The following is a 27,723-nucleotide window of genomic DNA, read 5'->3' on the forward strand; positions in this document are numbered from 1 at the left end:
ATAAGATGGGGACCTACAGCCTTTTTCTGCAGGTGGTTAATCCTGTCAGATTAGAAACCCGCTAAAGTCCTATGGGATTCCCCCGCCCCCCCCCCCCAGTCCTGGGGAGATTAGGGAGACCTCACGGAAGAGCAGGCTTTGAATTGGTCTTAGAAAGCTAAGCTGGAATCAGTGTGCTTCATGATCTCAAATTTATGTCTTCCTTTCTCTCATCAAAGAAGTGTAGGTCATTGGGTCATTCACTCATTCCTTCTTTTCTGCCTTTTAAGTAAACTTGAAGAGTTTTAATACGGAAAAAGGCTTTCGGCAGACTGTCTCATTGCCTCACTACCAGACTACCATGATGAGATTTCTCCTGTTCGCCTTGCTCAGCTCAGGCTTGTGCACCTGGCTTTCTCTCTCTTTTACCTCATAGATTTGGTTTCATGTCTCTAGCCCAACAGCAATCAGCCTCCAGCCAAATTTACTCTTTTCTGTTTTCCCCAGCATCTCGCAGCTGTATCTGACACTGTTCATCATTCTCTTGTTAAAATTCTAGGCTGCTGGGGCAGTCTTGCTGTTTTCTTACTCTCCTTGATCTTTCGTCATATTATAGGGTGCAAGCACCAGAAAGCTGTCTTTCCCACACTGCTCATTTTTACAGGCAGGGAAGCTCAGTGCTGCATTATGTACTTATTTACTTGTTTTTCTCCCCATTTACTTTATGGGGTCCCACAGCCTTGGTCCTAGGCACACTCTACTTTCCTCAGCTCTAAACAAACTGACATTTTTGTTAAAAACTTTGATAAAGGTACCTAGCAAATCTCCATACCTATCATGCACTTCTGTTTTATCTTTTATTCTTATAATAAATCCATTTTGTTATCCCCTGAACACTTGCAACAGTGGACTTAATTTATTGCCTCCTTATTCTTTTAAATCATTGCATCCAAATTTCCCTTCGTCTGCATTTCTGACTTGAGAATTTGGAGTCATAAGGCCTCGCTATGTCCATTGCGCCGTATATCCAGTCCGTTCCCACCTGTCTATCAACAGTCTTCTGCGATGTTGTGTAGATCTGCCTCTCCCGTCTCCCCAAGTTCCATAAAGTTACAGTTTGTCCCCCTTTATGTCCAGGCTGCTGCAGGGGCTTCTGAGTGTTGTCCCTCTTTTTGGTCTCTCCCCCTCCTCAGCTGTCACCTATAATTATTGTTGCCAAAATGTCGCACTCCTGCTTCAAACTGTCGATTCCTTACTGCCCACTCTGTCTTCATGATTCTGACCTTTTTGGTTCTTTACTAGTTACACTTGCCCTCATTTTTACTAATCTCTTTTCTCAGCCCCAAAGTAAACTTTCCATTCCAGCCAAAAAAATTCATATGGCATCTACAGATTGCCTTTCTCTGCCTTCTGCCCACACCCCTCTCCAGCCCTCCTGCCAAAGTCGACCTCCTGATTCTCACCTTGCTGACTCTAGTGAACTATTTCCCAGTATGGGATGCTCTCACATTTCCTACCAGACCATGTTCTTTTTGTGCATTCATTTATTCAGCAAATGTTTGTGTACTGTTTGCTGTGTGCCAGGCATTTTGCTAGGAATTAGGGATCCCAAATCCTTGCCCTCAGGGAGCTCCACAGTCCTATGGGGGACACAGACAAGTAAATAGGCCATTACAATGCAGTGTGGTTAGTGCTGGTATAGAAAGTCTTGGAGGTCACAGGGGCATATGTAGAAGAGACATCTTGCTGTGGGGAAAGAAGGGGTGTCATGCAACCATTCCAAAGGCCGTCTTAAATTGAGTCTTAAGTTCCTTAGCCAAAGAAAGAAAGAAAACTAGAAGCAAAACTTCACCTGCCAGAAATCCGTGTATAAGTGGCCCCGCCTGGCTAGGTGGGGCCCTCTACTCTGCATTCCTCTTGGCCTTTATGGACCCACTGCACGCTCCTGAAATTCGCATTATATTTTCTATAGCTTTTTGAATAATCCTTTTTTTTTTTTTTTTAAGATTTATTCATTGAAGAGAGAGAGAGAGAACCCGGGCCAGGGGTGGGGGGAGGAGGCAGAGGGAGGAGAGGAGAGAGAAACATAAGCAGGCTCCATGCTGAGCGTGGAGCTTGACACAGGGTTCGATCCCATGACCCTGAGGTTGGATCTGAGCCAAAGCCAAGAGTCGGACCCTCAACCAGCTGCACCACCCAGGCACTCTGAAAGTCCTCTTTTTTGATGATACATACGTGTTTTCTCTTCAACTAGATTATAGGCTTCTTTCTAGGGCCTAGAGACTGAGTCTCCTTTTTCTCATACTCTGTGCAAAGTGTCCAATGTAAATTCACCAGCAGAGTACCAACACAAGGACCACAGCTTCCTTGGGCCTAGGGTTTTTCACGATTTTATTCCACAAGCTTGATTGTGACTGTCAACTTTGTAAGGTATTTTTATTTGATTCTTGGACTCAATGGACTTTTCTGTTGTGTATGTTTGAACAAATGTTCCCACTCGAAGCACTCAGTGAGTTGCCGTTGACACCAATAATATATACATTTGCCCTTTGGTGGTGAAATGGAGATGTTGGCGGCGTCAGCTTCGTTCTGAGAGTGTCACTAAAAGGCTTTTAAAGCTGAGTCTTTACAGTAGCTTTGGGAATCAACAACAAGTATCTCCCAAGTATAGGGCTAAAATAACAAACATCTAGTCTGACCTGATCATGAAGGATTTCTCATAACTTCCAACTCCACGGTATTCACACTGTAGCACTGCTTTTGTTTTTTACCATGGGCATTTATTTTTCAAAAAAAGTCAGCATTGATGGCTGAGGTTCAGAGATAATGTTGTTTTCAGGGCCACATTTGCTCTCCATTGTATGTTTTCATTTCAGTCGTTAGTTCTTAACCTTTTAGGGGTCACGGCACCATAGGACAACCCAATCAAGTCTATGGGAAAGTGCACATCGGCACACACAGAATTGTGTATACTATTTAGGGGGCTCCTGACCCTCTGAATTCCCCCTCAGCCCTGTGAATCATTGTTGGCTTGTTCTAATAAGGTCCTTACAAAATTATTGTCATTTTAAGCTAAATATGCTGTCTAACAAAGTTTGGTCCCTTATGTCACCATTCTGGTTCCTTCTGTTTGACATGTGCACACAGTGAACATTTGCAGGCTCATTGCACATCTGCTACTATAAACCACTGTCCTATACTTCTTCCTTCTCTGGAAACAATGAATGCATATGTATTTTTTAGAGAAGTGCAAATAGATAGGTTCTGCCCAAGCAGAGGAAAAGCTCTTGTATGCATTAGTATAATGCATCTGTGCAAGTAGGAATTAGAATCTATTCAGTGTAGCTGTCACGACCATACTTTTCTGCCTCCATGCTAAAGAAACGTTTCTCAGGTTATAAAGCAGCCTATATATGCAGTCATGTTATTTAAAAATAATGAAGCCCTTATATTCATGTTTATATAAAATGCTAAAGGAGTATACATCAAAAGGCACGTACACTGAGATAACGTTGCAGGTGGTGGGTCTTTGCTGTGCTACCGTTTGGAATTTTCTTTATTGGAAAATTTGGGTAGAACAGAGAAAGGAGGGATGAGGCTTCTTACTAAACTCGTTTTCTGGCTTTTTTTTCTTACATTCCGGTGAGTATGTGAAGTGACAATGAGGAAAAGATGTGTTACAAAATAGCTCCAGCATCTCAATCCATGGGCCTTCATTTTTGTTTTCAGTTTGAATCCTGATTTCTTTGGAAAAGGTAGTGTTTTTTTTCAGTGCTCTGAAAACAATCAAAATTAAATTCAAATTGTGCCAGGTAAAAATAAAAATACAACATCCTAAGGATCGCGCCGTGCACTGTGGGACTTCATAGTTTACAAGAAGATTGTGTATATTAGTTCATGAGACTCTCAGAAATCAGTGAAGGAAGATGGGTCAACAAACATGCCCATGTTATAAGAAACCCAGCTCAGAGCCTTAGCTGAGGTCCCATGACTAGTAAGGGAATGGGAGGGAGGCTTTATATTTCTGGTTCCCAATTCAGCGTTCTTCCTGGCTTCTCTGCCACAGAGACTTGGGAAAATTGCCTTGGCTCTCTGAGTCCCAGCTTGCATTTTCATAATGTAAACTTATTTCATGTATTTATTTCAAGTTTTTACACTTGTTTTCATTTTGCAGAGTTGTCTTGAGAATCAGATTATACAGTGCAGTGGTTCTCAAAGCACGATCCCTAGACCAGCACCAGGAGCATCTTTTGGAAACTTGTTAGAAATGCAAATTCTCAGGCCCACCTTAAACCTGAACCAGAAACTCTGGGTTTGGCGCCCAGCAATCCATGTTTCGGCAAACCCTCCAGGTGATTCTAATACACACCCAAGTTGGAGACCCACCAATGAATGTGTGAAATAGCATTTTGAAAAGAGCAAAACATTCTAGAAATTTGAGATAGGAAGCTCTTTTTTTTTCTTTTTTTAATGATTTTATTTATTTGAGAGAAAGTGAGAGAGAGCACAAGAGCAGGGTGAGGGGCAGAGGGAGAAGCAGACTCCCTGCTGAGCAGGGAGCCCCATGTGGGGCTCAATCCTGGGACTCTGGGATCATGACCTGAGCCCCAGGCAGACACTTAACTGACTGAGCTGTCCAGGCGCCCCACTCTTTTTTTTTTTTATTGAGGTAAAATTTATGTATAGTGAAACCCAAAGATCTTAAACATACAGTTCTGTTAATTTTCACATTATGTGATCACCACACCAGTTGAGGCATGGAACTCTTTTATCGTTCCGAAGAGTTCCCCCTGCCTCCACTGGTCTGTCCTCACCCCACTGGGCAACCGCTGTTCACTGACAGACCTAATGAGAGGGAGTAAGTGGATAAGAGGACACAACGATGATTTGATCACAGAACAATGACTGTATTCTCTTCTCCTTTACTACTTATACTTACCATTTCTTTTTGAATTACTAAGCAGAGTTCTCTCTGGTTTTTCAGCCCATGGACCAAGCTTCTCTCAAAAACAGCGACGTTCTCATTCTGACAGGCCTGACCCAGATCCCCACGGCGAACCCAGATGGCATGGTGGGAGAGTTCTGCAGCAATCTGGGTACGTGGCTGGCGTGCACCGTGGATGGGATGAGATGTGCTAGGTTTACTTTTTGATACCTTGCTTCTGTAGCAGTTCATGCTCCTTCTTCATCTTCAAACCCTCCGATGCCCCTATTCAAGGCTTTTCCCCCTGTCTACTCCACCCTTCTTACCCGTCCTTCAAAGCTTGCTGTTGGCAGCAAAAGCAATTCTTAAGCAACATAAATCTGAAGAATGTCAGAATGGTTGCCGTGTTTGGTTGTCATTTCAAGTGTTTAATACTATATGCAACAAATACTCAACATTCTCCCACTTATGTTAAAAATTCTTATTTTTCTTGCTTTGTGGTGGGATTTGGGGGTGGACAGGGGTGCATACAAGGTAGTAGTCGTCAAAAAAGGGAAGAATCACATCTTTGCTGTACAAATAGCACAGAAAAGACCATTAATGCTTTGCATTCACAGCAGCGAGACACTGAGCAGATCGTTTTTTCCACCAGTATTTGGTTGGTGTTATTATTTCTTTGAGAGAATACTGAATTTGGGGAAGAGACTTGTGGGTGTTTGCTACCTAGAAGAAATGTATGTTTCTTTGGATATAATTGTCAGTAAAATCTAGAAATCCTACCTTTCTTTATAGAAAAGTATAGGTTACTTACTATCTTAGCTTAGGCCGCTGTAACAATATATCATAGACTGGGTGACTTGAACAACATTTCTTTCTCATGGTTCTGGAGACTGGGAAGTCAGAGATCAGGTTGCCAGCATGGTCAGGTTCTGGTGAGGGCCCTCCTCCTGGCTTGCAGATGCCTGCAGGTGTGTCCTCACTTGGCAGAGAGAAGCAAATCTCATGTCTTCCTGTTCTTACAAGGTCACTGATCCATCATGGAGGCTGTACCCTCGTGGCCTCATCTAACCCAGTTACCTCCTAAAGCACCCACCCCCCATCACACTGGGAGTACCATCACATTGGGAGTTAGGGCTTCAATATATGAATTTAGGGGGACACAGGCCTTCAGTCCATGACAGTGACCAAAGAGGGGTTAATGAGCTCAGAACTTCCCCTAGCAACTGTAAGTGCTGTCACCTCTGCTCTGGGGGAAGGAAATGGTCATCACCTTCTATTTAAATGAAAGGCAGTATCCTTTGACATTTCACTTTCCCATACCAATAATCATAGTTTTTTTTGTTGTTGTTCTTTGCTGATATTAAGCCAAACACAGTTTATTCTTCCTTGAAAAAATTATTAGACTTGTCTCAAATAGCTTCTTTGATTTGTATGTTCATTTGTTTATAATCTAGAATCATAGACTCAAAGAACTTTAGATCTAAAAGGAACCTTATGCTAATCTACTGTTTCTCAAAGTCCACTAACCATTCACCTCAAGATCAGTGAGGCCACTTATTAAAGATGCAGTTTGGAGGCCCTGCCACAGACCTAGTAAGTTAGATTCTCTGGGGAGAGGAGAGACACAGCAGAAAAGCTGCATTTTCAGCATGTTTCCTGGCAATTTTCACACATACTAAAGCTTGAAGACCACTTATCTAGTTCAGTCCTCTCATAACCAATCAGGAAACAGGCCCAGCCAGGTATTAGTGGCTTACACGAGATCCTGTAGCTTGTGACAAAGGCGGGGGTAGAGCCGGGCCCCTGGAGCCCTGGCCACTGTCTCTCTCCACGGTACCACATTCTAGTAATGGCAAGTCAACCAGTGCTCAGGATCCAGCATCTAGGAGAGCCTATGTGTCAGACTTGGGAACGGAGGAAGATCCAAGACATCAGAGGCTTCAAGATCTGTACCCAAAAGCTGTGTGTTTCAGTTTGTTTTGGAAACCAAACAAAAAACAAACTTAGGAGGGCTTTGATTTTTTTTTTCTTTTTTAGCCCGTTATAACTTCTAATATGATTATAATCATAAGTTACAATTCCTCATTTGGTAACTTGTTTTAAGTATTTAAAGTGTGGAGGATTTTTTTACAGATAACACGTTAATGAAAGAAAATGCCACTAAAGTGAGTCAAACGGAAAAACTTGGCCAATTTCCTTATAGGTCATTCGGCAGTGGTCAGAGACAGAACAGAAACAAAACCAGCAAAGTTTTGAGCAGGAGCTAAAAAGAGAAGGAGCTTGGAGGGTCTGTCCTGAAGCTCGGCTGCCTTTAAAACCCATACCCTTTACTGCACACCCTGTTCCCAGGGACTGAGACATCCAGTAAAAACCCAGCTGATGGTTAGCCTCTGGATTCTCCCACCCCCGTGCTAGTCTTCAAAAGAAGCAAATCGTTATCCTTGAGAAATGAATTGTATGGACAGAAGTAGGAAAATGAAAGAAATCCAAATATTATTTTTAAAGTTTCGTTCTACCTTTATAAGACTATTTTTTTAATGCCACTGTTTTCTCTCTGGCTTCAACTTTTCTAGCACTGACAGTCCGGAATGGAGGAAACGTGTTGGTGCCCTGTTACCCTTCTGGCGTGATCTATGACCTCCTGGAATGTCTGTATCAGTACATTGACTCAGCTGGCCTCTCCAACATCCCTTTCTACTTCATCTCCCCTGTGGCCAACAGTTCACTTGAGTTTTCCCAGATTTTTGCTGAGTGGTATGTCTGTCTTCTTCTCCATGATTCAGTACATTCAAGCAATAAGAGTGAAAATGTAAAGTTTTTTTAATTAGAAAAGAACAGAAATAGGTTTTTTTTCCTCACATTACTATGAAACTTTCATTTTGTTGTCTTTCCATGTCTGTGATGTAAAAATTTTATTAATGAAAACCAAATCTGTTATGTTGCTAGGGTTTAGAAGAATAATTAAGGAGAGAAGAATGAAAGGCAAAGATTTAACTTAGCCAGCACTTTGAAAATCAGTGACAAAAATATTTTGCATTTATCTTCTCACATGCTACCCTCTGCCTGTTACAAAGTGAAGTGACATTCTAGAAGCTCAAAGCCCAAGCTCATGTTGTCTGGAGTTTGTAACACCAAATCTGATAAGAAAAGCTAGATTTATATTTGTTTCAATAGCATGATATTGGACAAAATTAACTTTTATTACAGTAGGAAATTGTTTGATCCAGTCCTAAGGTGGATAAATGATTGTACAGGGTGAAATCAGTGAACCCTTTTAGAAATATCTAGATGCACGTCTGAATCTCACTCACCTGGCCATAAAAAGGGAGGGATGGAGGAAATATATTAACTTTTACAGTCAACCTCACAGTGCCTTAGACGGGGGTATGACACACACACACACCTGTATGTTTAATCCATTTTAGTTGTGTGGGAGCCTAATGGACACAGTATTCTACTAAGTTTCTCATTAAAAAGGAATTTGTATGTCATTCTGTCATAACTTGTTCCATATACTGCCTCCCTCCCCTGCCTTTTTAAAGGGCATTTTTTCCTCCCCTTTTAGTTGTAGTCAAGGTCCTTTTTTCTTTATCTCAATTCAGACATGCTTCTCCATCCCCTGTGTCTTGTCCGTAGGGCTGTCACTTTTATTGGTACCTATTGAATTTTATCCTTTGCATTGGGTCTTTTCTCCCTCAATGTAGGAAGTTAACCTTGAATAATTAGCAGTTCCCCCCTAAGTATCATTTGCACAATTAGCATGTACTGAAGTTTCTCATCCAGATCCTTAGTAAAACACTCCAGGGCCAGGCCTTCGAGGCCCAGGGGCTGGTGTGCTCCCCAAAGCCACCTCTCCCCCACTGCATGCTGTTCTTGTCAGAATATGTGATGGGAGGGGCGCCTGGGTGGCACAGCGGTTAGGCGCCTGCCTTCGGCTCAGGGCGTGATCCCGGAGTTCTGGAATCGAGCCCCACATCGGGCTCCTCCGCTATGAGCCTGCTTCTTCCTCTCCCACTCCCCCTGCTTGTGTTCCCTCTCTCGCTAGCTGTCTCTATCTCTGTCAAATAAATAAATAAAATCTTAAAAAAAAAAAAAAAAAGAATATGTGATGGGAGAGAAGTCAGGACCATGAGAATTAGTATAGGTCGTTTTTGTGTTTCTGGGTCTTTGTATTTGTTCATTTCTTATATACGTATAAACACATTTACTATAGAAAACAATACAAGTTACAGAAAACAGGAAAAAACGGAACCCATAAGCCCACTCTCCAGAAGTAATATCACTGTTGGCAGTTTGATGGATTTTTTTCTTTCTATATGGGGATCATGCTGAGTATTTAACTTTGGATCCTGCTTTTTAAAAATTTTAATATGAGATTAGAGCATTATAAAATCTTTTGAGAACATAGTTTTTACATGACTGCATCATTACATCATTTGTACCTCATTTGTATTATATAATTTACTTAACTGTTGTCTTATTGTTGGACAGACAGGCTTTGCCCAGATTTTTCCTTTTAGTAGTAAATCTTCAATTAATATCATTTTTATGTATATATGACTGCATCTTCTGCTTTAGGTCAATTACTAAATGTGGAATTACTGAAACAAAGGCTATAAATATGTTTTAATGTTCGTTATACAGAGCTAAATTGCTTTCCAAAAAGATTTTTGGCCTCTGTAAATTGTCCCTTTTTTACATGTTAGAGGTGTTCTACTTCTCTTACCAATTTATCTGAACTCTACTCTTTGTTACATGTCTGCAGACATTTTTTTCCCATCTTAGCACTTTGGATTTTGTCTTTGGTTTTGTTTTTTAAATAATAAAGTTGTTACTTTGGACTAATTTTGGGGTTACAGAAAAGTTGCAGGGATAGTGCAGAAACTCCAGTATACTTACTACTGTACTTTCTCTGATGGTAACCTCTTACATGGCCATATACACATGCCAAAACTAAGAAATGAACATTAGCATATTATTATTAGCTGAATTCCAGTCTTTATTCAGATTGTACCAGTTTTTCGACTAATGTCTGTTTTTTGTCCCAGGATCTAGTTCAGGATACCACAAGGCTTTTAGGTTTTTGTTTTTGGTTTGTTTTGGGGATTTTTTTTTTTTGACAGAAATACTTTCGTTTTCTATATTGATGCTAACTAATGCAGCATAATGTCTTTGCAACAATCTAAGAAGCCTTAAATGAAGATGTTGTATTTGTCTCTTTTCCTGAGTTTAAAGAGTTTTATCTTCCTTTTTAAAACTGTATATATAATATAAAGTAACCCTCCAAAAGTATCTTCCTTCCATATTTACCTCTTCCTCCAAAGAAGATATAAAGTGATGTTTTCTTTAATCAAGATTAAAGAAATTGAAGTGTAGGAAAAATTAAATAATAAGTTGTATTAATGAAGTTAATATAAAACCCAAACCCTGAAGTCCTGAACTACTCCCCCAAAAGTAGTATGCGTTAGAACTGTTGAAATACTTTAATATTATTTTAGTAGAATTATCACAGATGGGCGCTAACAAGCATACATCACTACATATATTTTTTTCTGACTTTTAAAAATGCCAGGGGCGCCTGGGTGGCTCAGTCAACTAAGCATCTACCTTCGGCTCAGGTCGTGATCCCAGGGTCCTGGGATCAAGCCCCACGTCCGGCTCCCTGCTCAGTGGGGAGTCTGCTTCTCCCTCTCCCTGCCTCTCTCTCTCTCTCTGTCTCTCTCTTTCTCTGCCAAATGAGTAAATTAAATTAACGAATAAATAAATATAAATAAAAAAGCCAAACCCACAGGACACCCATGACTCTTGAGTTATCAGTTGTTAACTTTTGCCACAATTGCTTTATTCAGACACTTCTGTATTTTAAATGTCAGATCTGGCCAAGAAAGAGCATAGACTACCTAAAACATTCACAGTGTCTCCAGATTGAGATTCATTGCTCTCCAGTTTGAGTTACCAGTGCTGCTTAGTGGGTGTGCAAAACAGCAAGTTGTGTGTCTGAAAAAAAACCTGTCACTTTTTCCTCAAAAGCGAGCACAACTAATGCAATAGGATACTTTGAATTGGATCCTGGAACAGGAAAAGGACATTAGTGGAAAAACGGTAAAATCCAAACAAAACTGGAATTTAGTTGGTTATAATGCACTAATATTAATTTCTTGTTCAATAAACAGATCGTGGTTATGTAAGATGTTAACATGAAGGGGACACTGGGTAGAGGGCACAAGGGAAGTCTGGACTGTTTTTGCAACTTTTCTGTGTAAATCTAAAAAACTATTCCAAAATAACAAGCTTGTTTTTTAAGGCAAAAACGTATTGAGGAATTTTAACAGTTAAAAAATACACACAAGACATTTATGTTCTGAGTACTCTGTAGACGCTGGCTTTTCGTGAGTGAGATTTGCTAGCAGGAAGATTTTAAATAACCTTTAGTAATTTTTGCGCTGCTACCACTAGGTGGCAGCAAACGACCCGGTGTGCCCTACCTAACCGACTCCTCTGCTTTTCTTTAAAAGGCTTTGTCACAACAAACAGACTAAGGTGTATCTCCCAGAACCACCTTTTCCTCATGCAGAGGTAAGAAAATGGCATTATTGGGTCAGAGCAAGAAAAACTGTAGATAAATGTTCGAGATGGAGATGGGAGCCCATTAGATATCAAAAATCTTGGGGCGCCTGGGTGGCTCAGTGAGTTAAGTGTCCGACTCTTAATTTCGGCTCAGGTCATGATCTCAGGGTCATGAAACCCCTCTTCAGGTTTCTTGCTGGGCGTGGAGTCTGCTTAAGATTCTCTCCCTCGCCCCTCCTCTCTTTACCTCTATCTCTCTCTCTCAAAATAAAAATTAAAAAATCCTGACATAAACTCATATAGCCCTTTGTTTCCCATGTAAGACAACAGGGAAGTACTGTAACTCAAGATTCACTCCTTTCTCTTCTCATTAACACATTATAGTACCAGTATGGGTCTGCAGTTCATAACCTACCTCTGTTCTGTCGCCCAGGTGAGGAATTTCATCTAACGTCTACTAACTTTTTTGCATAACAACAGATTTATTTGTCAGTCTTCTTTCCGGTTAATTATGTTGATTATAGACGTGAAGCCTTAATGATGAAAATAATAACATTTAAGTTTTTAGAAAATAAAGGGTCAGAAGGAATAAACTTCCACTTATAAAATAAAGAAGTCATAGGATGTAACATACAGCATGGTGACTATAGTGAGCAGTACTGTGTTGCATGTTTAAAGGCTACTAAGAGAGCGGATATTAAAAGTTCTCATCACAAGAAAAGAAGTTTGTAACTGTGGTGATGGATGTTAACTAGGCTAACTGTGGTGATTTTTTCGCAATAGATAAAATACCGTACAGCTGAAACTACTACAACGTTATACATCAGTTATATCTCAGTTTTTTAAAAATGGAAAAATTATACCTTTCTCACAGAACAGATGAGTGTTTTTACATAGCTTTGTACCCAGTTTTGTTTTCATTACATTTTTCGCCAAACAGTGTAGCATGGACATTTTTCTTTGTGCCTCATATCATTATTATTGCTGCCTGGTATTCCAGAGCATACCGTATGGACATTTTGTAATATACTTAACCATTCTCTTACTATCTGACAAAAGAGTTACTCCCAATTTTTTGTTATATTTTTAAAAAGGTTGTTTAAGTTGGTATAACCACTTTAGGGAACTGGCGGTATCTGCCAAAGCTGAACATAACGTACTCTCTGCCTCAGCAGTTTTGTCCCTGAAGTATCTCCCAAACAAATACACAGGTGTGCCACCAAAAGACACACAGAAATCTTCAGAGCACTCTTAGTAGTAATTCCGAAATAGACCCAGATGCCCTCAACAGCCTTGTGGAGTTCTTGGTATATTCACACAGTGGAATACCTTACACCAGTAAGAATGAACGAACTCCAGTTACACACAGTCATGTAAACAAATTTCACAAACACGATGTGAGTGAAATAAGCCAGATATAAGACAGTAGACACAGTGTAATTTTCTTTATATACAAGTTCAAAAACACACAAAACTCCTCCTTGGTACCAGAAGCCAGCACAGTGGTTACCCTGGAGGTAGACATGGGGCAATAGTAACTGGAAAGGGACAAAGGGGAATTTCTGAGAAAATTGCAACAAACATCCTGCTAACTATTTTAGACTTGACAACTCGTGTTATTCTTACTTCTACTCCAGAGGACTTTAACAAACCAGAATTTCACATGGAAAGTTCTGAGAAAGTCACTTTCCAGTCTGCACACTGTTATAGTAGCCAAGGTATTTACAAGCTCTGCCATTACCACAGTGAAATTCGGGCTAGAAATGCAGTCATGTCAGAAAATTAAGTGTGGCAAAAAATATTTTGTGGTGGACTTACCACCGAAAGTCTGTTTTTTTCCCCTCCTGTCAACAACTAGCCTTTCTTTGCTTCTTAAGAGTGTTGCTATATGTTCTTTCTTACCCACATATGTCACAGATGACCTTTGTCCCATTTACAGTTATGAAAATGAAAAGACCGTAGTGGTGTGAACAGGGTTCCTGAAACGCACTTGCCAACATTAGGGCATGGTGGAGTTGACTCTGGGTACTGGGACCAATGCCCATGAGAAAATACGGTTCTACCCTCATTACTGATTAAAAAAAAAAAAAAATTACAGGGGCGCCTGGGTGGCACAGCGGTTGAGCGTCTGCCTTCGGCTCAGGGCGTGATCCCGGTGTTATGGGATCGAGCCCCACATCAGGCTCTTCTGCTATGAGCCTGCTTCTTCCTCTCCCACTCCCCCTGCTTGTGTTCCCTCTCTCGCTGGCTGTCTCTATCTCTGTCAAATAAATAAAATCTTAAAAAAAAAATTAAAAAAAAAAAATTACAAAATTCCTACCCTACAGTTTCATTGCCTATATGGTTTGGACCTTAAAGAAGCGCAGAGGTAATTCTGGTTGGTCAAATGTAGTAAGTCAGCTGGAAAGGTAGATCCAGTTGGAAAAAAAAAAAAGAGAGAGAGATGAATTTATCTTCGTTTCTGTGCATTGATCAGAAGACAGAACTTCAGGAACTGTAGGTAATGACTAAAAAGTGATTTAAGTTATGTGCAAAGACCCATTGCTATTCTTAGAATCCCATTCATCTCCTTGACAGCAATGGATACAGTAGGCTTAGTCTTTATACTCGTTCACCCTTATTTAACTGGGACAAGGAATGATTGTGGCTAGATTGGTTATAAAAAGAATGTTAGTTTACTTCTATATAACTTGGAAGGAAGGTGGGAGTTCAGCGTTTGCTCCATCTTCACTCTGCATATCCTGTCCAACCTCGGACACCTGACTTGGATCTCCGGGGTAGTGCTACAGTGTTACTAGTAAAAGCAGTCTCTCCGAATTAAAGGTTAAATCTTTGAAATGAAGAGAGATTGGCTTCCATTTGGGGGTTGTCCCATTGTGGCCACATGTCACTATTGGGGTGACTTCAGTTAGAGTTGGGGTTGTTGACTGGGCTCCCCTCTTACACATCATGGGTTGCTTCAGGATTAAGTTGTGTCCCAGACCATTTCTTTATCCATCATGCAATATATCAGGGCAATACTGCCTTTGACCTAGTTGGTATTTAGGGTCTCTGAAGTCTGGGTGTTTGTCTTCTGACCTTTTGGTGCTAGAGTTGGGGTGGGGACAGGGCCAGGGCAGCAGGAGGAGCTTCTGAGCCATGTCACAGGACGCCAACTGCGGCTATAACTGTCTATGGTGTTGCCTTGGGTTGGGCATGACTTTGGGAGAGTGGTGCCAGGTGAGATCTTTTTGATTCAAAACATACACTTTTGAGACAAGTTTGAGGCTGCGCATTGGCCCACTTCTTACCACAGCTCTCTGCATCATGGGCACATCACATCTCCTAAATTTCTGAAAGCCAGTTTGGCCTTTGTCTTTATTAAGTTGCTGCAGTAACTTACAGCTATAACTTCTCAAGAGGTGGTCCTATGTGGGTAAATAATTTTTCTTGTGTGAGGTGTTTATTGTTGACAGAACATAGTGATTCACATGTTTTGGGAAAGTTACTTGTACTTCAAATAATAACTCATACTGGGGACTTCTGGGGCCAGGGCTCGGGTGTCAGGAAGACTTAGACTGCATCAGGCCTTAACAGCCTGAACAAAAGTAATCACTGAGTATGTTAATTTGTACCAGAAGGTCCCATCTGTTCCGAAAGTCACCTTGTAGGTAGAAAAATCTCAGTTTTCAGCAAATATTAATCTGATTCGTCTGTATTTTTAATTTCCTTCTGCTCCCTCTCCCCTGCGGTGTGGCGCTTCCCTCTGCCTACACAGACTAACGGCTCTTCTGCGCTTCTCTACATCTCGTAGCTCATTCAGACCAACAAGCTGAAGCACTACCCCAGCCTCCACGGAGACTTCAGCAGTGATTTCCGCCAGCCATGCGTGGTGTTCACTGGGCACCCCTCCCTCCGGTTTGGGGACGTGGTCCACTTCATGGAGCTCTGGGGGAAATCTAGTCTCAACACTGTCATATTTACAGGTAAACAAATAAAACCTTGCCCTTTCCACTGGGACCATCGTCACTCAACGCACGGACCAAATGGATACCAAGGGACGAATTTTACAGTAAGACAGAAATATGAACACTCATCTGTCATAAATACCAGAGGGTGAAGAAATCACAAGGGAAAGAGTAAGAATAGAGCAAGATGGACTGTTAGGAAACTTGTACTGGATAAAGCTTTCATGGTGGTTTTCGGAGATTTTTCCTTGAGGCAGATTTTTACTGAAATGTTTTTGAGAGGATTTTGTATGCTGTTTCAAGAATGGCAGTAATTCTAGTAACCACTCTTACTTTACCCTTTAGGAATTATTTCCTGAATTGGGTCTTTCTCCTTTGGTTATAGTTTCCTCTAGCTTACAGTTTTCCTTCTGGAGACAAACCCCTCACAGTAGAACAGATCCTTTCATGAGGTCAAGCAGGGGTTTTACTTAATCACTATATTATTTTATCAGTTTTAGGTCTTCAGTCAGCCTTGGGATTTGGAAATCTTATGGGCAGTGAAATGAAAAACCTTGATCCGAATCTGGTCCAATGGACTGTAACCTACGCCAAGTTACCCCATGTCTCCGAGCCTCACTTGCTTCCTTGTCAGACGGGGTTATTGCTGGCTCCTTCATTGAGCGGCTCTGTGCATTTAGTGAAATGTTATAAGAAGACACTTTATACAGTGCCTGGCACATAAAAGCTGTTGAGAAAGTTGTTTTTTTTTTTCTTTCTCATTGCTTTTTAAGAGCTGAATAATGGAAGAGAGTCTGCTCCACCCCAGTGCTTCAGGATCGGGGACACTGGGGCCCTTCCGTGTGCTCAGCCTGTTGGTGAGGAGTGCCAGAGGCCACCACCACATCACTAGTCAAACAAAGTTGGCTTAATGACTCGTTGCAACTGGGAAGGACGCGTACCATGGGGAAGCGGGAGGCATCTCAGAGCTTGTTGAAAAGAACGTACGGATTTGGGCTTGTGTTCGTTGATTTTGAGGTGGGTTGACAGCTGTGGGACATTGCTCAGGATTGGCTGCTGTCAGGAAACAGGAGTGGTTGTGTGATTGAGTATCTTAATAATTCTTATCTAGGAAGCAAGAAGAATGGAGCCAGGATAGGGTAATGTTTATTCATTTTGTGGTTTGAACAGTGTTGTGGTTTTGTGTTCAGGCATGATTACAGAAGGGTTCTTGTTTTTGTCTTGATCCATTGTGGTCACCAAGCGGCCATGTCTGGTGTTAGTGTTCTGCGAAATTGTTTGTGTCCAACAAGAGAACACCATGGCCTAGCCATGAGTGACAGGCCGGCTCTGGCTGACTGCAAGGCCTAGTAGAAAGTGTCAGGAGAGCTCAGAAAAGCAGCTGTCCGGGGTTGCTTCTCTCTTTCCCAGGCCCCCTTTGGCCAAGAGGAAGTCAGGCCACAAGACATTGACTCACGGTACCCAGAACTTCACCATTACCAAGTTTTGCTAAACAGCAGGTGATCTGGAGAACATTGTGGTAGAACTTGGGGTTGGGGGGTCTCTCCTATTCTTTTTGAGGAGTTGTTGTCTCTGATAGGACAGTGGGTATGGTGTTTACATAGGCACAGTTAGAGGATTGGCTCTGGTATGAATTTTCCCTCAGCCAGCTAGGAAGAAATCAAGGGCTGTGTGATGGTCCATAACAACCCTAGTAGGGGTAATGAATTTAAATCTCATCCGGTTTTGACGGGCTTTCAAAAGGGCAGTTAGGTCACTTGTGAGGTCTGGTAGTGTCAGAGAGGAGTCTTGGACCACTGCTGGATCATATTACAGCCATGGCACAGTGGAAGCTCACATCGTCCATGTCAAAACGGAGTCTGTCATCTCTCCCAAATGCTTGCCTCATTTGGGGGTATTCTCAGGGAAACAGGAGCCGCTGGAGGGGGAGTAATTTAAAGATCTGGAAGTTCCATCAGTTTTCCCAAATGCACTGGATAAGTTAGTGAGACAGGTGAGTGTAAGCCTGATGTCCTCGTGGGGGCACAGGCTGTTGGGAATCTAAGCATAATTTTTCACACCAGAAATGTGCCAGTTCTTCTGGCTCATTCTGGGCTGTCCCTGCCAGCAGGCTGCGGTGAGTGGTTCTGGAGAGAACAGACAGGCCATTACGGCAGGCGGGGTTCCCAGTCCCACTGGGCTTTGCTCATAAGAGCACAGCAGCCCCAGCAGAGCATCTGGTGACATGGGGCCAGGGTCGTTTTCTCTTCCTCTTGGGCCATCCTGTCGAGTAGGTGGTGTGTGGTTTGTCTCATACCTGCATGTTGACTCTGAGCACTCAATTTGAGTGGCCTGCACCAGATTTCCCCACAGTAAGGTCAGTCTTATTATATGTAATCATTATCTTGGGGGGCTGGGGCAGGGGGGGGCACTTTGAGGCCACATATCCTGGTCTTCCCAAATTTTTATCTAGTTTTTTTTTAGCATCTATTGATGATCCTGATCAGAAAAAATTATTACTGCGATGGTTGCCAAATGGTGATTTTTTTTTTCTTTACTTTCATTGTTTCTTTTACATTTACTTGGCATTCTGTCGTAAAGAAGAGCTTTCCCTTCTCCCCCATTTACTTATTTACCCGTTGTTTGTCTCCTCTGTCTCTCTGTGTTGAAAGCCGTGAGCTCACACCCATACCTCCAATTCCACATCCACCCTGCACTATTCATTCTGGCCTCTCCTTGTCCTTATGTGTAAATACCTCCTCCCCAGTGATAAGGAGTGGGCCTCCCACCAGCCTCTGGCACTTACACCACCTCACCCTCCCGACCGTGTGGCCATCTGCTTGGCCTTGACCACACCGGCCGCCTCCTCACTTGGCAGCAACTCTGTTGCGTGCATTTCAAATTTTGTTTTTTGTGCTCATTAGAACCCGATTTCTCCTACCTGGAAGCACTGGCTCCCTACCAGCCCTTGGCCATGAAGTGCATTTACTGCCCCATTGATACACGGCTAAATTTCATCCAAGTGTCCAAGCTGCTTAAGGAAGTACAGGTAAGGAAGGGAAGTGCCAGTGTCTCCGTGCGGCCTGTCCCCGCTGGGGGGTTTGCGCGTCTGCGGGCTGAGGGCCGGCTGCCTGGCTTCTTTTCTTGTCCGGCTCACGTCTCAAGCGTCTGCTGCGTGCTGGCACACGCGCTGCTTCGTTACCCTTCACAGTAATGAGCTTTACACCCGGAGAGCAGTTTCCGTTCTAAAGAAATCAAAAGTGGAAGGAAAAGAAAGCATAAACAGTCTATTATTTTTGATGAGAACCATCTGTGTCCAGTTAAAAGCAGATTGCCCCCTCTCCCACCAGAAAAGTCGTTCTAGAAACCTCCTCCTCAAGCCAAAAGACAGTTTATCCGAAACCTGGATTGGGCCCTGTTGCACATGTAGAGGGGTACCACACACAGGGTTACTTTGCTTTTCATGAGAGGTTTGGTTTGGTTTGGGTTTTGCTGCTTTTGTTTTTTCCTTTTGCGCTTTCTGCCATAGAGAATGGGCAGAAGTAGCTGGGTAAAGGGGTCAGAAAAAGGAAGGCCGTCTGCAGAGCAGAAGAACGGAGAGGAAGAGCAGGGACTAGAGAGCACCGCACTGGGCGAGCAACCACTCGGCAGCACATCTGCTCGCGCTTGGGGAGGCTGCGTGGCATTGGCCAGGGAGCGAGGCCAGAGGAAGAGTTCTCATTCCCCGTTGCTTCGGGAGCTCAGCTGAGCACCAGGGCGCCCTGGCACGTCTCCTTGTGCCTCATCTAGTAATGCAGCACGGGATGGTTAGCTACCTTCACTTTGCTCAGCCCAGGTCAGAGGTTTGCTCTCCTCCACCCAGAATCTTTGAGCTCAGGATGGGAGGCACCGACACAGAACTCTGAGGAGGGGTGGCAAGGAATGGGAAGCCGAAGGGCCTCAGGGCTACAGAGATCATGCCTAATGTGATCGCTCGCTGACTGGCCCTCCAGGAAAGAATATGGGCTTTCTCTAGACATGATTATAGAGCAGTGGGTACGTTTGGGCCGGTTTGGTGATTCGATACCCCACCGTGTGCGCATCAGCATGCAGGCAGAGACAGTTCAGAGCCTGTTATTTTCCTCACTAGGTAACACCCCCTGCCGTCCCTACAGCAGTGCTGTGCTCGTGGAGCCCCTGGCAGGACAGGGAGAGTGGGGATGGGAGTCCACTTGGTATCCCCCGTAGGAGGGGGAAAGCCAGTTGGAGGTCAGGCTGGGACCTGAGAGGAGTTACAACATACCACCCAGGTCAGGAAGAGGACAAGTAAGAGCCCAACAGAACAAGTGCTATTTTGAATGCGTCTGGTTGGCCTGCTGGAAGGCCTCCTTCCAGGAACTTGAGGCGAGCTCCAGACTCTTAAGTAAAAGCAGTGGCAATACAATGACTCAGTGGGCCACCGGGATCCATTTTCAGTTGCATGGTATTTGTCCCAAGTAAGTGTTGGTTTACTGTTTTTGTCTCTGAAAATAACAGACATTTTGTTTAAAAAAAAAAACAAAAACAAAAAATACTCTGATTCAGTCTGTCCTACACAATTGAGTATCTGACGTGAGCGGTGCCCACTGTCAAAAACCAGCAGACCTGCCGATACCAGAAAAAAGCCCAGCCCCAGAACACCAGACTAGCAGGCACGTCAGCAGTTCTTGCCCACTGGCCACCAGCTGTCCCCACCAGTCAGTGATGGTAGATGTGACAAGAAGACTGTGCCCTCCAGGGGCTTAGGGACCAGTTGAGAGTAGACTCATGGAAGTCACCATCAGTGTGCCTTAAAAATAGTGAAAAAATAAAAATAAATTCAAATAGAGGCAGTGGATCTCCCCCCTACTCTACATGGCTGGCAGTTGAGGGCTTTGCCCTGAAATTTTTATTCTCCTTTCCCCACACTGCGCTCACCTGTCCTGCTGCCCGCCACTGGGTTTGAGAGGAGAGGTAAGATGGCCCGAAAGTGGTGAGGCTGAGCGTGGGCGCCATGCACGGACCTCCTCCCTCACCCTGCCCCTGTCCCGTCGGTCCTCAGCCGCTCCACGTGGTCTGCCCCGAGCAGTACACGCAGCCGCCCCCTGCGCAGTCCCACCGGATGGACCTGATGATAGACTGCCAGCCGCCTGCCATGTCGTACCGGCGGGCCGAGGTCCTCGCCTTGCCTTTCAAGCGTCGCTACGAGAAGATCGAAATCATGCCAGAGGTGAGCCATTCTCTCTCTCACGGTCAAACCCACGCTTTCCACTTGAGTCTCAGACGACTGTCCCAGACGTGGCTGTCTTTTGACCAACGAACGCAGATCCTTAAGCGAGGAACTGGAAGGGGAGGGGGGACCTTCAGAGCCTTCTCATTTTTCGGGTAGTGAAGTAACAGCTGTGAACATCATAAGTGCATCGTAACTGTTCCCTCAGTGGTGGACCCTTAGGATTTCTGCTTTTTCTGTATTATAAATCATGCTTTCTGAAACATTCTTGTGCATAAATCTCTGTCCGTGTACGGCATGTAGAGGGAACTACAGGCGTCGTTGAGTTTCGCCCGAGAGGCCTGTGTGAGGTGCAGGGGTTAAAATCTGCCGCCGGTCTTAGGTGCTGCTACTACTCTGGGGTACCTGGTTCTTTCCCAGATGGGAGTGTGTCCTGTGCAGCTGCCTCATAACCCTCCTCATGTGTCCCTGTGAGTGCAAGGCAGGAGGCCTGATGCGTCAGCCCTCGGGGACGTGTTCTGGTGGGAAACTCTCTGCTCTCGGGCGGTGAGGGACACGTGCCCCTCTCGCAGAGGTGTCTGAGCGGAGTTGTGGTGGTCGTGGGCTCTGAGTGGACTTCCCTCGTGGCACAGCGGGGTCTTAGATTTCAATCACTGGGCTGCCCAGGTTCGCACAATGCCGTCCCCAAGCCTCCCAGGCCCGTTCTGCCAGGCAGCTGACCCGTGGGGGGAGTAAGTGCGGCACGGGAAGGAAAAGGCCGCATACAGACGGCACTGTTGGGAGCCCGGAGCAGACGTGGGTCTCCCTGGGGGGAGCATTTCACACCCATGCCATGTGTTTCCTTGTTTCATGAAACAGTGCTCACGTTCCTTTTAAATATCCTAAGCAGCTTCCTCTGCTCATGGGATACTGATCTTCATAGTTACATAAATGGCATCTTGCGTATTTATTCACTTTTGTTTTTACACAAAGGAGACTTGGGTAGCTCGGGGTCTGCATGTGCAAGAGCGATAGTCTGCTAACCCCGGTAGCGAGGGCTTCTCGCAGGGTCCCACGTGACCGCCAGTGGCGGGGTTGGGGAGCTGCAAAGCTGCCTACGAGAAGGGGTATGCGTCAGACTCGGGTGGTAGGGAGAGAGATGGTAAAGGTTGGGTGTTCCACCTTTGAGAGAAGTCAGATTAACAGGAATTAGCTCACTCCATCCAAAAGCTGCTGTCCTTGTCCTTCCTGACACTAGTCACCTAGTGGTTAAGAGGACAGAGGCAGAGGCCGGCATGGAAAGTCAGCACCTGATAGGTATTCTGAGTAAGAAGAAGCCCTTAGAGGTTTTCGAGAGATCCTGTGGAAGGGTCAGGAGCAGTCTGGAAGGCACCAGAAGGTGGACATGAGGTTGTGGTGGTTCGGGTGATGAGCCCGTGGCAGGGTGTTGGCAGTGCATCATTTGGGGGTTGACTAACAAAAGGGCAAAGCAGAAGGGTCAGCACCCTGGGGTCCCAGCATGCGGTGGCTCAAGCTTGCGTGAGGTGGCTGCTCAGAGTTGTGGGCCGCCTCCAGGAAGAGCACCCGAAACAGGTCGAAGAACGTCGGGCTCAGGCTCGTTCTCCTCCTCTTCTCAGCCCAGTGTACCCTCCACCACCACCTCCTTCTCTCCACTTCTCTTACCTCCTTTCTTTCTTACAATCGATGTATATATTTGTGTGTATTTTTGATTAAAGGTATTTTTGAATTTTTTACCTTCTTTCTTCCTTAAAATTATGTGGTCATTTAGACTGCAGTGATATAAAGTTCAAAAGAAAAGAAAATGAGGAACGCTGGTCACTAAAGGCTCAGCTTCATGGCACCAGATGCCGCACCTTTCCCACCACAGTGGCAGGGGCACGGCGCTGCGAGCAAGCTGGTGGCTGTGGAAAGCTGGCCTTGGCCATCACCGGCCACCCGTGAGCTCTCCGTGTGGCCTCCTGGTCCTGACTCAGGATGGCACAGCACCTCGTCCCCCACACTGAGGTGAGCCCAACTGAAACCCCTGTCTGCTTCCAGCTCGCAGATGCGCTGGTGCCCATGGAGATAAAGCCTGGCATTTCCTTGGCAACCGTCTCGGCTGTGCTGCACACGAAAGATAACAAGCACGTCCTTCAGGTACGGGGGAGGGTGAGCTGGGCTTGCACCCCTGAGTTGCCGCTGGGGCCTGGGAAGATGAGGAACCCCCCGGACCGCCCCCACCAGTGGTGCTCGCACTCCAGCCAGCACAAGGCAGAGACCAGACTCCTTAATGGATTAGACTGGAAACAGAACACTCGTGTCCGTTCTTCCCTATTATTTCCCTGGCCACATGCCTCAGAGACAGAAACGGGAAGAGCAGCTATTATTCCTAGAGCGGGGGCCGCACATCACCCTAGGTGCTCTTCCCGGCTCCGAAAGGACCCCGAAAGGACCGACGTCCCTCCGAGCTCCCGCGGGCGCCTCCGCTAGAGCCGCAGTGCAGAGTGCGGGGCTGGGCGGGGAGGGGGCCCCCCGAGCGGCAGGGCAGCCCCCCGCCCCCCGGAGGCCTCCCCTCCAGGACACGCGCACCTGGGAGCCAGCCCGCTCACGGGCCGCGGCGCCTTGTCCCCGGTGCGTCGTGCCCCACGTTCACCGTGTTTTCTGCGTCGCGGCGTCGCTCTGTAGGCGCCTGACCTCCTTCCAGCCCCGGACTGTGCCGCCGCGTGGGCTGCTGGCCGTGCTTCTGTCTCACCCTCCGCTGCATCCTCACAAAATCCTGCTAGCGCCACTGGTAGGCGGTGTCTCTGACGTCCGTTTGAACCGTCAGGCCGCCCCCACCGCTGGGGGCCTCGGCCACGTGCTGTTGCACAGCGGTGGCCGACACAGTTTATTATTTAAAGAATTTACTGGAAAATACTGAAGTGAATCATTTAAAACTTAAAAATGAGTCTTGATAGAAGGAAGATCTCTGCCAAAAAGGGTCCCGATGCCGTGTGGACGCTGCGGCACTAGCTTACGTTACACAGAGCACCAGATGGCGCCCCCAGCGCACGGCGCCCCTGAGCTCCAGCACCGGCAGCCCTGGCAGCGGGGATGGCGGGCCGGGCAGCGGGGCCCTGGGCGGGACGGACAGACAGGCTCTCGCTGTGGCCCCGCACCGACCTCTGCCGCTCTCGGGGTGACGTGCTGGGTGAGATCGTGGTGTCTCCCGCTCTAGCCCCCACCCAGGCCGGCCCAACCCACAGGCGGTAAGAAGAGAAAGCGGGCGAGCGATGACATCCCAGACTGCAAAGTGCTGAAGCCCCTGCTGAGCGGCTCGATCCCCGTGGAACAGTTCGTGCAGACGCTGGAGAAGGTGAGCACGGCCAGATCGCTCGGGAGCCGGCCTGCCTTGTTCGGCGCCTCAAGGAAGGCATGTTGCTGCTTCTCTCTCCGGCTCCACGGTCTGAGCTGCCGTCCCTGAAGCATCTGCTTGATCCAGGGTCATGGCAGAAAACAACCAGGGGAGGGTCCCAGAGAGGTGAGAGAAGACCATGCCCTCCTTCCCCGTAGGTCCCCTGTTTCTTCTCTGCCAGCCCCTTCCCATCAGACTCAGGCCACTAGAAGACTACCGCACCACACCCCATTTCTTGCGGGAACTAGACCGAGGAAGCCCTTCAGGAACCTAGATGTAACCTATGGGTGAGGTGGGAAAGGCCAGATAAAGAAAACTTAGGGGGCACCTGGGTGGCTCAGTCGTTAAGTGTCTGCCTTCGGCTCAGGTTGTGATCCCAGGGTCCTGGGGTCGAGCCCCGTATCGGGCTCCCTGCTCAGCTGGAGTCCTGATTTTTCCTCTCCCACTCCCCCTGCTTGAGTTCCCGCTCTCACTGTGTGTCTATCAAATAAATAAAATCTTCAAAAAAAAAAAGAAAGAAAGAAAGAAAACTTTGGAAGTCTGACCCTTAGAGCCTCACTTTTCAAGAAGACCCATTCCTGTCAGAGTGCCAGCATGGCCATGTCACAAGAGACAAGAGGCTCAGGACTGGGGGGCAGTGACGGCAGAGGCACCCATGTGGCCAGATCCCTAGGACTTGGAGAAGCAGGGCCAGCAACTCCCAGACGAGCGGGAAGAGAGGGAAGAAGTAGGCAGACCTCTGGAGGACACTGGCCCTTCCCTGGATCAGCAGCCAGCCATCAGTCTTTTAATTTTTCCCTGAAGGAAAGACTGCGGCCAAATTGTGCAGCCCTCCTAGCCCCTGAGGGTGGGGACACTCTATGGGAGTTAGCCTGGGAGCGTCCCGTGTGACGCAGTGAACACGGCAGCAACTGCTTCCTCAGGACCTTGCGCTGCTCCGGCTCCTGTTAGTAGAACTCAGCTTGACTTGTCTTTTAAAAGCTTGAAACGGCTTGCAGAATTTCCCAGAAACACCTTCACCAGTTCTTCTGCCTGGTTCATCCAGAAACTGACCCTTAGGATCTGCCCCAGCCTACGCATGAGCTTTCTGGAACTAAGGGGAGAGACCCTCCCTAGCCCATGTTCTTTACCTATCCTATGTCCCTTCCAGGCAAATCAGTCTTATTTCTCCTTCTTTTCCTCTTCCTCAACTTTATGTGTGATGTGTAAGAAAGTTCTGTAACTCACATTAAGGTAGGGGAGTATTTGCTGTGCTGCCATGTCTCCTTCTCCCTTGAGAAGGATATGCCAAATCACAAGGCCATTGGTATCTTGCTTTGAGGAATGGCATTTTCCTGGGACAGGATGAAGCTGCTTTTTACATCAGGTACCATTGGCTGGTGATGGGCAGCCCAGCGTCCCAAACTCCTGAACCCAGGCCCTTGGATGTGCTCCTCAGATAACTCACAAAAGCTTAAGCAGGTTATAGAAATTTTGTTGTGTTTTGCATGAGATTGTGCATGTTTGGAGGCTTCTTTTAAAGTCTATGAAGCTGTGTTTGAATTCTGTTGCTCTAGGAGGTCCTGTGACAAGTCTGAAGAATTATACTAGGGAGCATCGAAAGTGAGTTTCTAGAATGTTCAGTTTAGCCAAGTCTAGAAGTGTCAGTTGCTGAGTGTCCTCCTGCCTTTCAGCTGGCCCCTTGCTTTCAGAGTAGCCATCATCCTCCTCTCTCTTCTTTTGGAGCAGCATGGCTTCAGCGATATTAAGGTGGAAGACACAGCGAAGGGCCATATTGTCCTGCTCCAGGAAGCTGAGACGCTCATCCAGATTGAGGAAGATTCAACTCATATCATTTGTGACAATGATGAGATGCTCAGGGTACGACTGCGGGACCTCGTTCTCAAATTCCTACAGAAGTTCTAAATGGAACGTCTGAGCCATTTCTGCTTCACGGAAATTCTGCAGTCCTTCACTGGGGCTGCCCAGCACAAACTGAGGAAGGGCATAAAAGTTGGCCGTCTTTGTGGTGTTCTCTGGCTTAAGGAATAAAAAAGTGGCCCTTGGGGGTCGTGATTATCAGCAGTTACAGCCAGAATCTCCTGGCTCAGTTTCTAGTACTGTTTTGAGCAAGAACTTTTGTTTTAAACTTATACTCATTTTCTTCCCAATTCTGCCTGTCTCGGGTGGCCAGGATGGTATGGCAGCAAGCTGAGGAGTAGCCTAAGAGTAACAGAAGCAGCTTCCCAAGAGGTTAATGGCGGAAGGGGGGGTAAAACGATGACTGACTGAAGCAGTTGGTGTTGGTTTCTCCTGGTTTCATAGGCCTTGGGCAGGGGAACTAGTCTTTGCTTGTGTTTTATTTGTCTACAGTGCTACACCTAACAAGAAAGATGATCCCAAGAAATTGATATAATGAACCATCGTCTGTATTTTATACTGTGAGCCCATTTTGTTAATAAAACTTATTTTTTATAGAAGTACCTGTGCTCTGTTGAACCTAGAATGTATACATTAATTTAGTATCTGAAAAAATATGAAACTGTACAGAACAGCATAAACTTAGAAAATACCATATTGGAGCACCTGGGTGGCTCAGTCGGTTAAGCATCTGACTCTTGATCTCCGCTCAGGTCTTAATCTCAGGGTCGTGAGTTCAAGCCCTACATTGGCCTCCAAACTGGGCGTGGAGTCTACTTAAAAAAAAAAAATACCATAGCAAATTTTAGCTTGGTGTGTGCAAGCATGTAACCCAACATTAGTTAGAAAACTCAGATATTTTTCTTAAGTTGTATGAAAAGGTGCTTAACTTTATCTGAGCTGCGTTTGTATAAAAAACACCAACACAGGGGTGCTTGGGTGGCTCAGTCTGTTAGGCATCCAACTCTTGATTTCGGCTCAGTCATGATCTCAGGACCCTGAGATCGAGCCTTTTGCTGGGTTCCATGCTCAGCACAGAGTCTGCTTGTCCCTCTCCTTCCCCTCTGCCCCTGTCCCTGCTTGTGAGCTCTCAAATACATAAATAAAATCTTTTAAAAAACAAAATAAAGAACACCAACACAGATTGGTAACAGCAGCCTTACCTTCTGGGGAAATGCCTAGAACACACAGCTCAGGCTCCACTAGTTAATCCTTGCCCTGCGCTGCCTTTCCCGCAGAGGGTCAGGATTCTCTGCATTAACTCAGATGCCCAGAGACCCTTATAATAGGAAGCCTACGTAATAGCAAGCTAGTGGCAATACTGATGCTTCTTAACTGCTTAAAACAGGTGTTTACCTGATTGCATCTAAGATAGCATCAGTTGTAACCCAGGTGCTGATTTTTCAAATATTATCATCGGAAGAAGGGGGATAAGAGCACAAGTCTTAGACTTGGTCAACTATGGAGGTAGGCCCAGTTCAGCCTGTTGTTCGTACATTTTTAGACTGGTTGAAATTCAGTCAGTAGTCCGTGCTCCAACTTGGCCAGCAGCTGTGTATCACAAAGGGATTTAGTGAGCCAAGAACCATGTACAATCCTGTTACTGGCTCAGGTTTTACAGAGAGTTGATTGACGGTCCATTCGTCTCTGGAATGGTCCTGCCAATGGGATTCTTCATGAGAGGAGGAAAACAAGCAGCTTCCTTTGCCAGACGTGGGCACAGGAATGCTCCGCTCTGACAGGCCTCTGTTTTCCAGGGTACAGGTCATTCCAATCAGGGGGCCTAAGATGCATCTACAGAATAAAATGGGGGGGTACAGCCTTGGGT

The 27,723-nt window shown here is 45.6% G+C and overlaps 1 protein-coding gene across 1 annotated transcript in view; it reads left to right on the forward strand.

The window, feature by feature from the left end:
- Positions 1 to 27,701, forward strand: part of INTS9 (integrator complex subunit 9) — a 104,193-nt gene extending 76,492 nt beyond the window's left edge. Inside the window, exons 9-17 of the mRNA XM_045773969.2 lie at positions 4,964 to 5,075; positions 7,477 to 7,657; positions 11,419 to 11,479; positions 15,264 to 15,435; positions 18,321 to 18,445; positions 20,456 to 20,623; positions 22,661 to 22,759; positions 23,820 to 23,957; positions 25,725 to 27,701. Of these exons, the coding sequence (XP_045629925.1) occupies positions 4,964 to 5,075; positions 7,477 to 7,657; positions 11,419 to 11,479; positions 15,264 to 15,435; positions 18,321 to 18,445; positions 20,456 to 20,623; positions 22,661 to 22,759; positions 23,820 to 23,957; positions 25,725 to 25,901 (1,233 nt within the window). The 3' untranslated portion in view covers positions 25,902 to 27,701. The remainder of the gene's footprint in view (positions 1 to 4,963; positions 5,076 to 7,476; positions 7,658 to 11,418; positions 11,480 to 15,263; positions 15,436 to 18,320; positions 18,446 to 20,455; positions 20,624 to 22,660; positions 22,760 to 23,819; positions 23,958 to 25,724) is intronic.
- The last annotated feature ends 22 nt before the right edge of the window (positions 27,702 to 27,723 follow it).

This window comes from Ursus americanus, chromosome 13 (genome assembly GCF_024610735.1).
Source record: "Ursus americanus isolate L20-20 chromosome 13, mUrsAme1.1.p, whole genome shotgun sequence".
Classification (NCBI taxonomy): Eukaryota; Metazoa; Chordata; class Mammalia; order Carnivora; family Ursidae; genus Ursus; species Ursus americanus.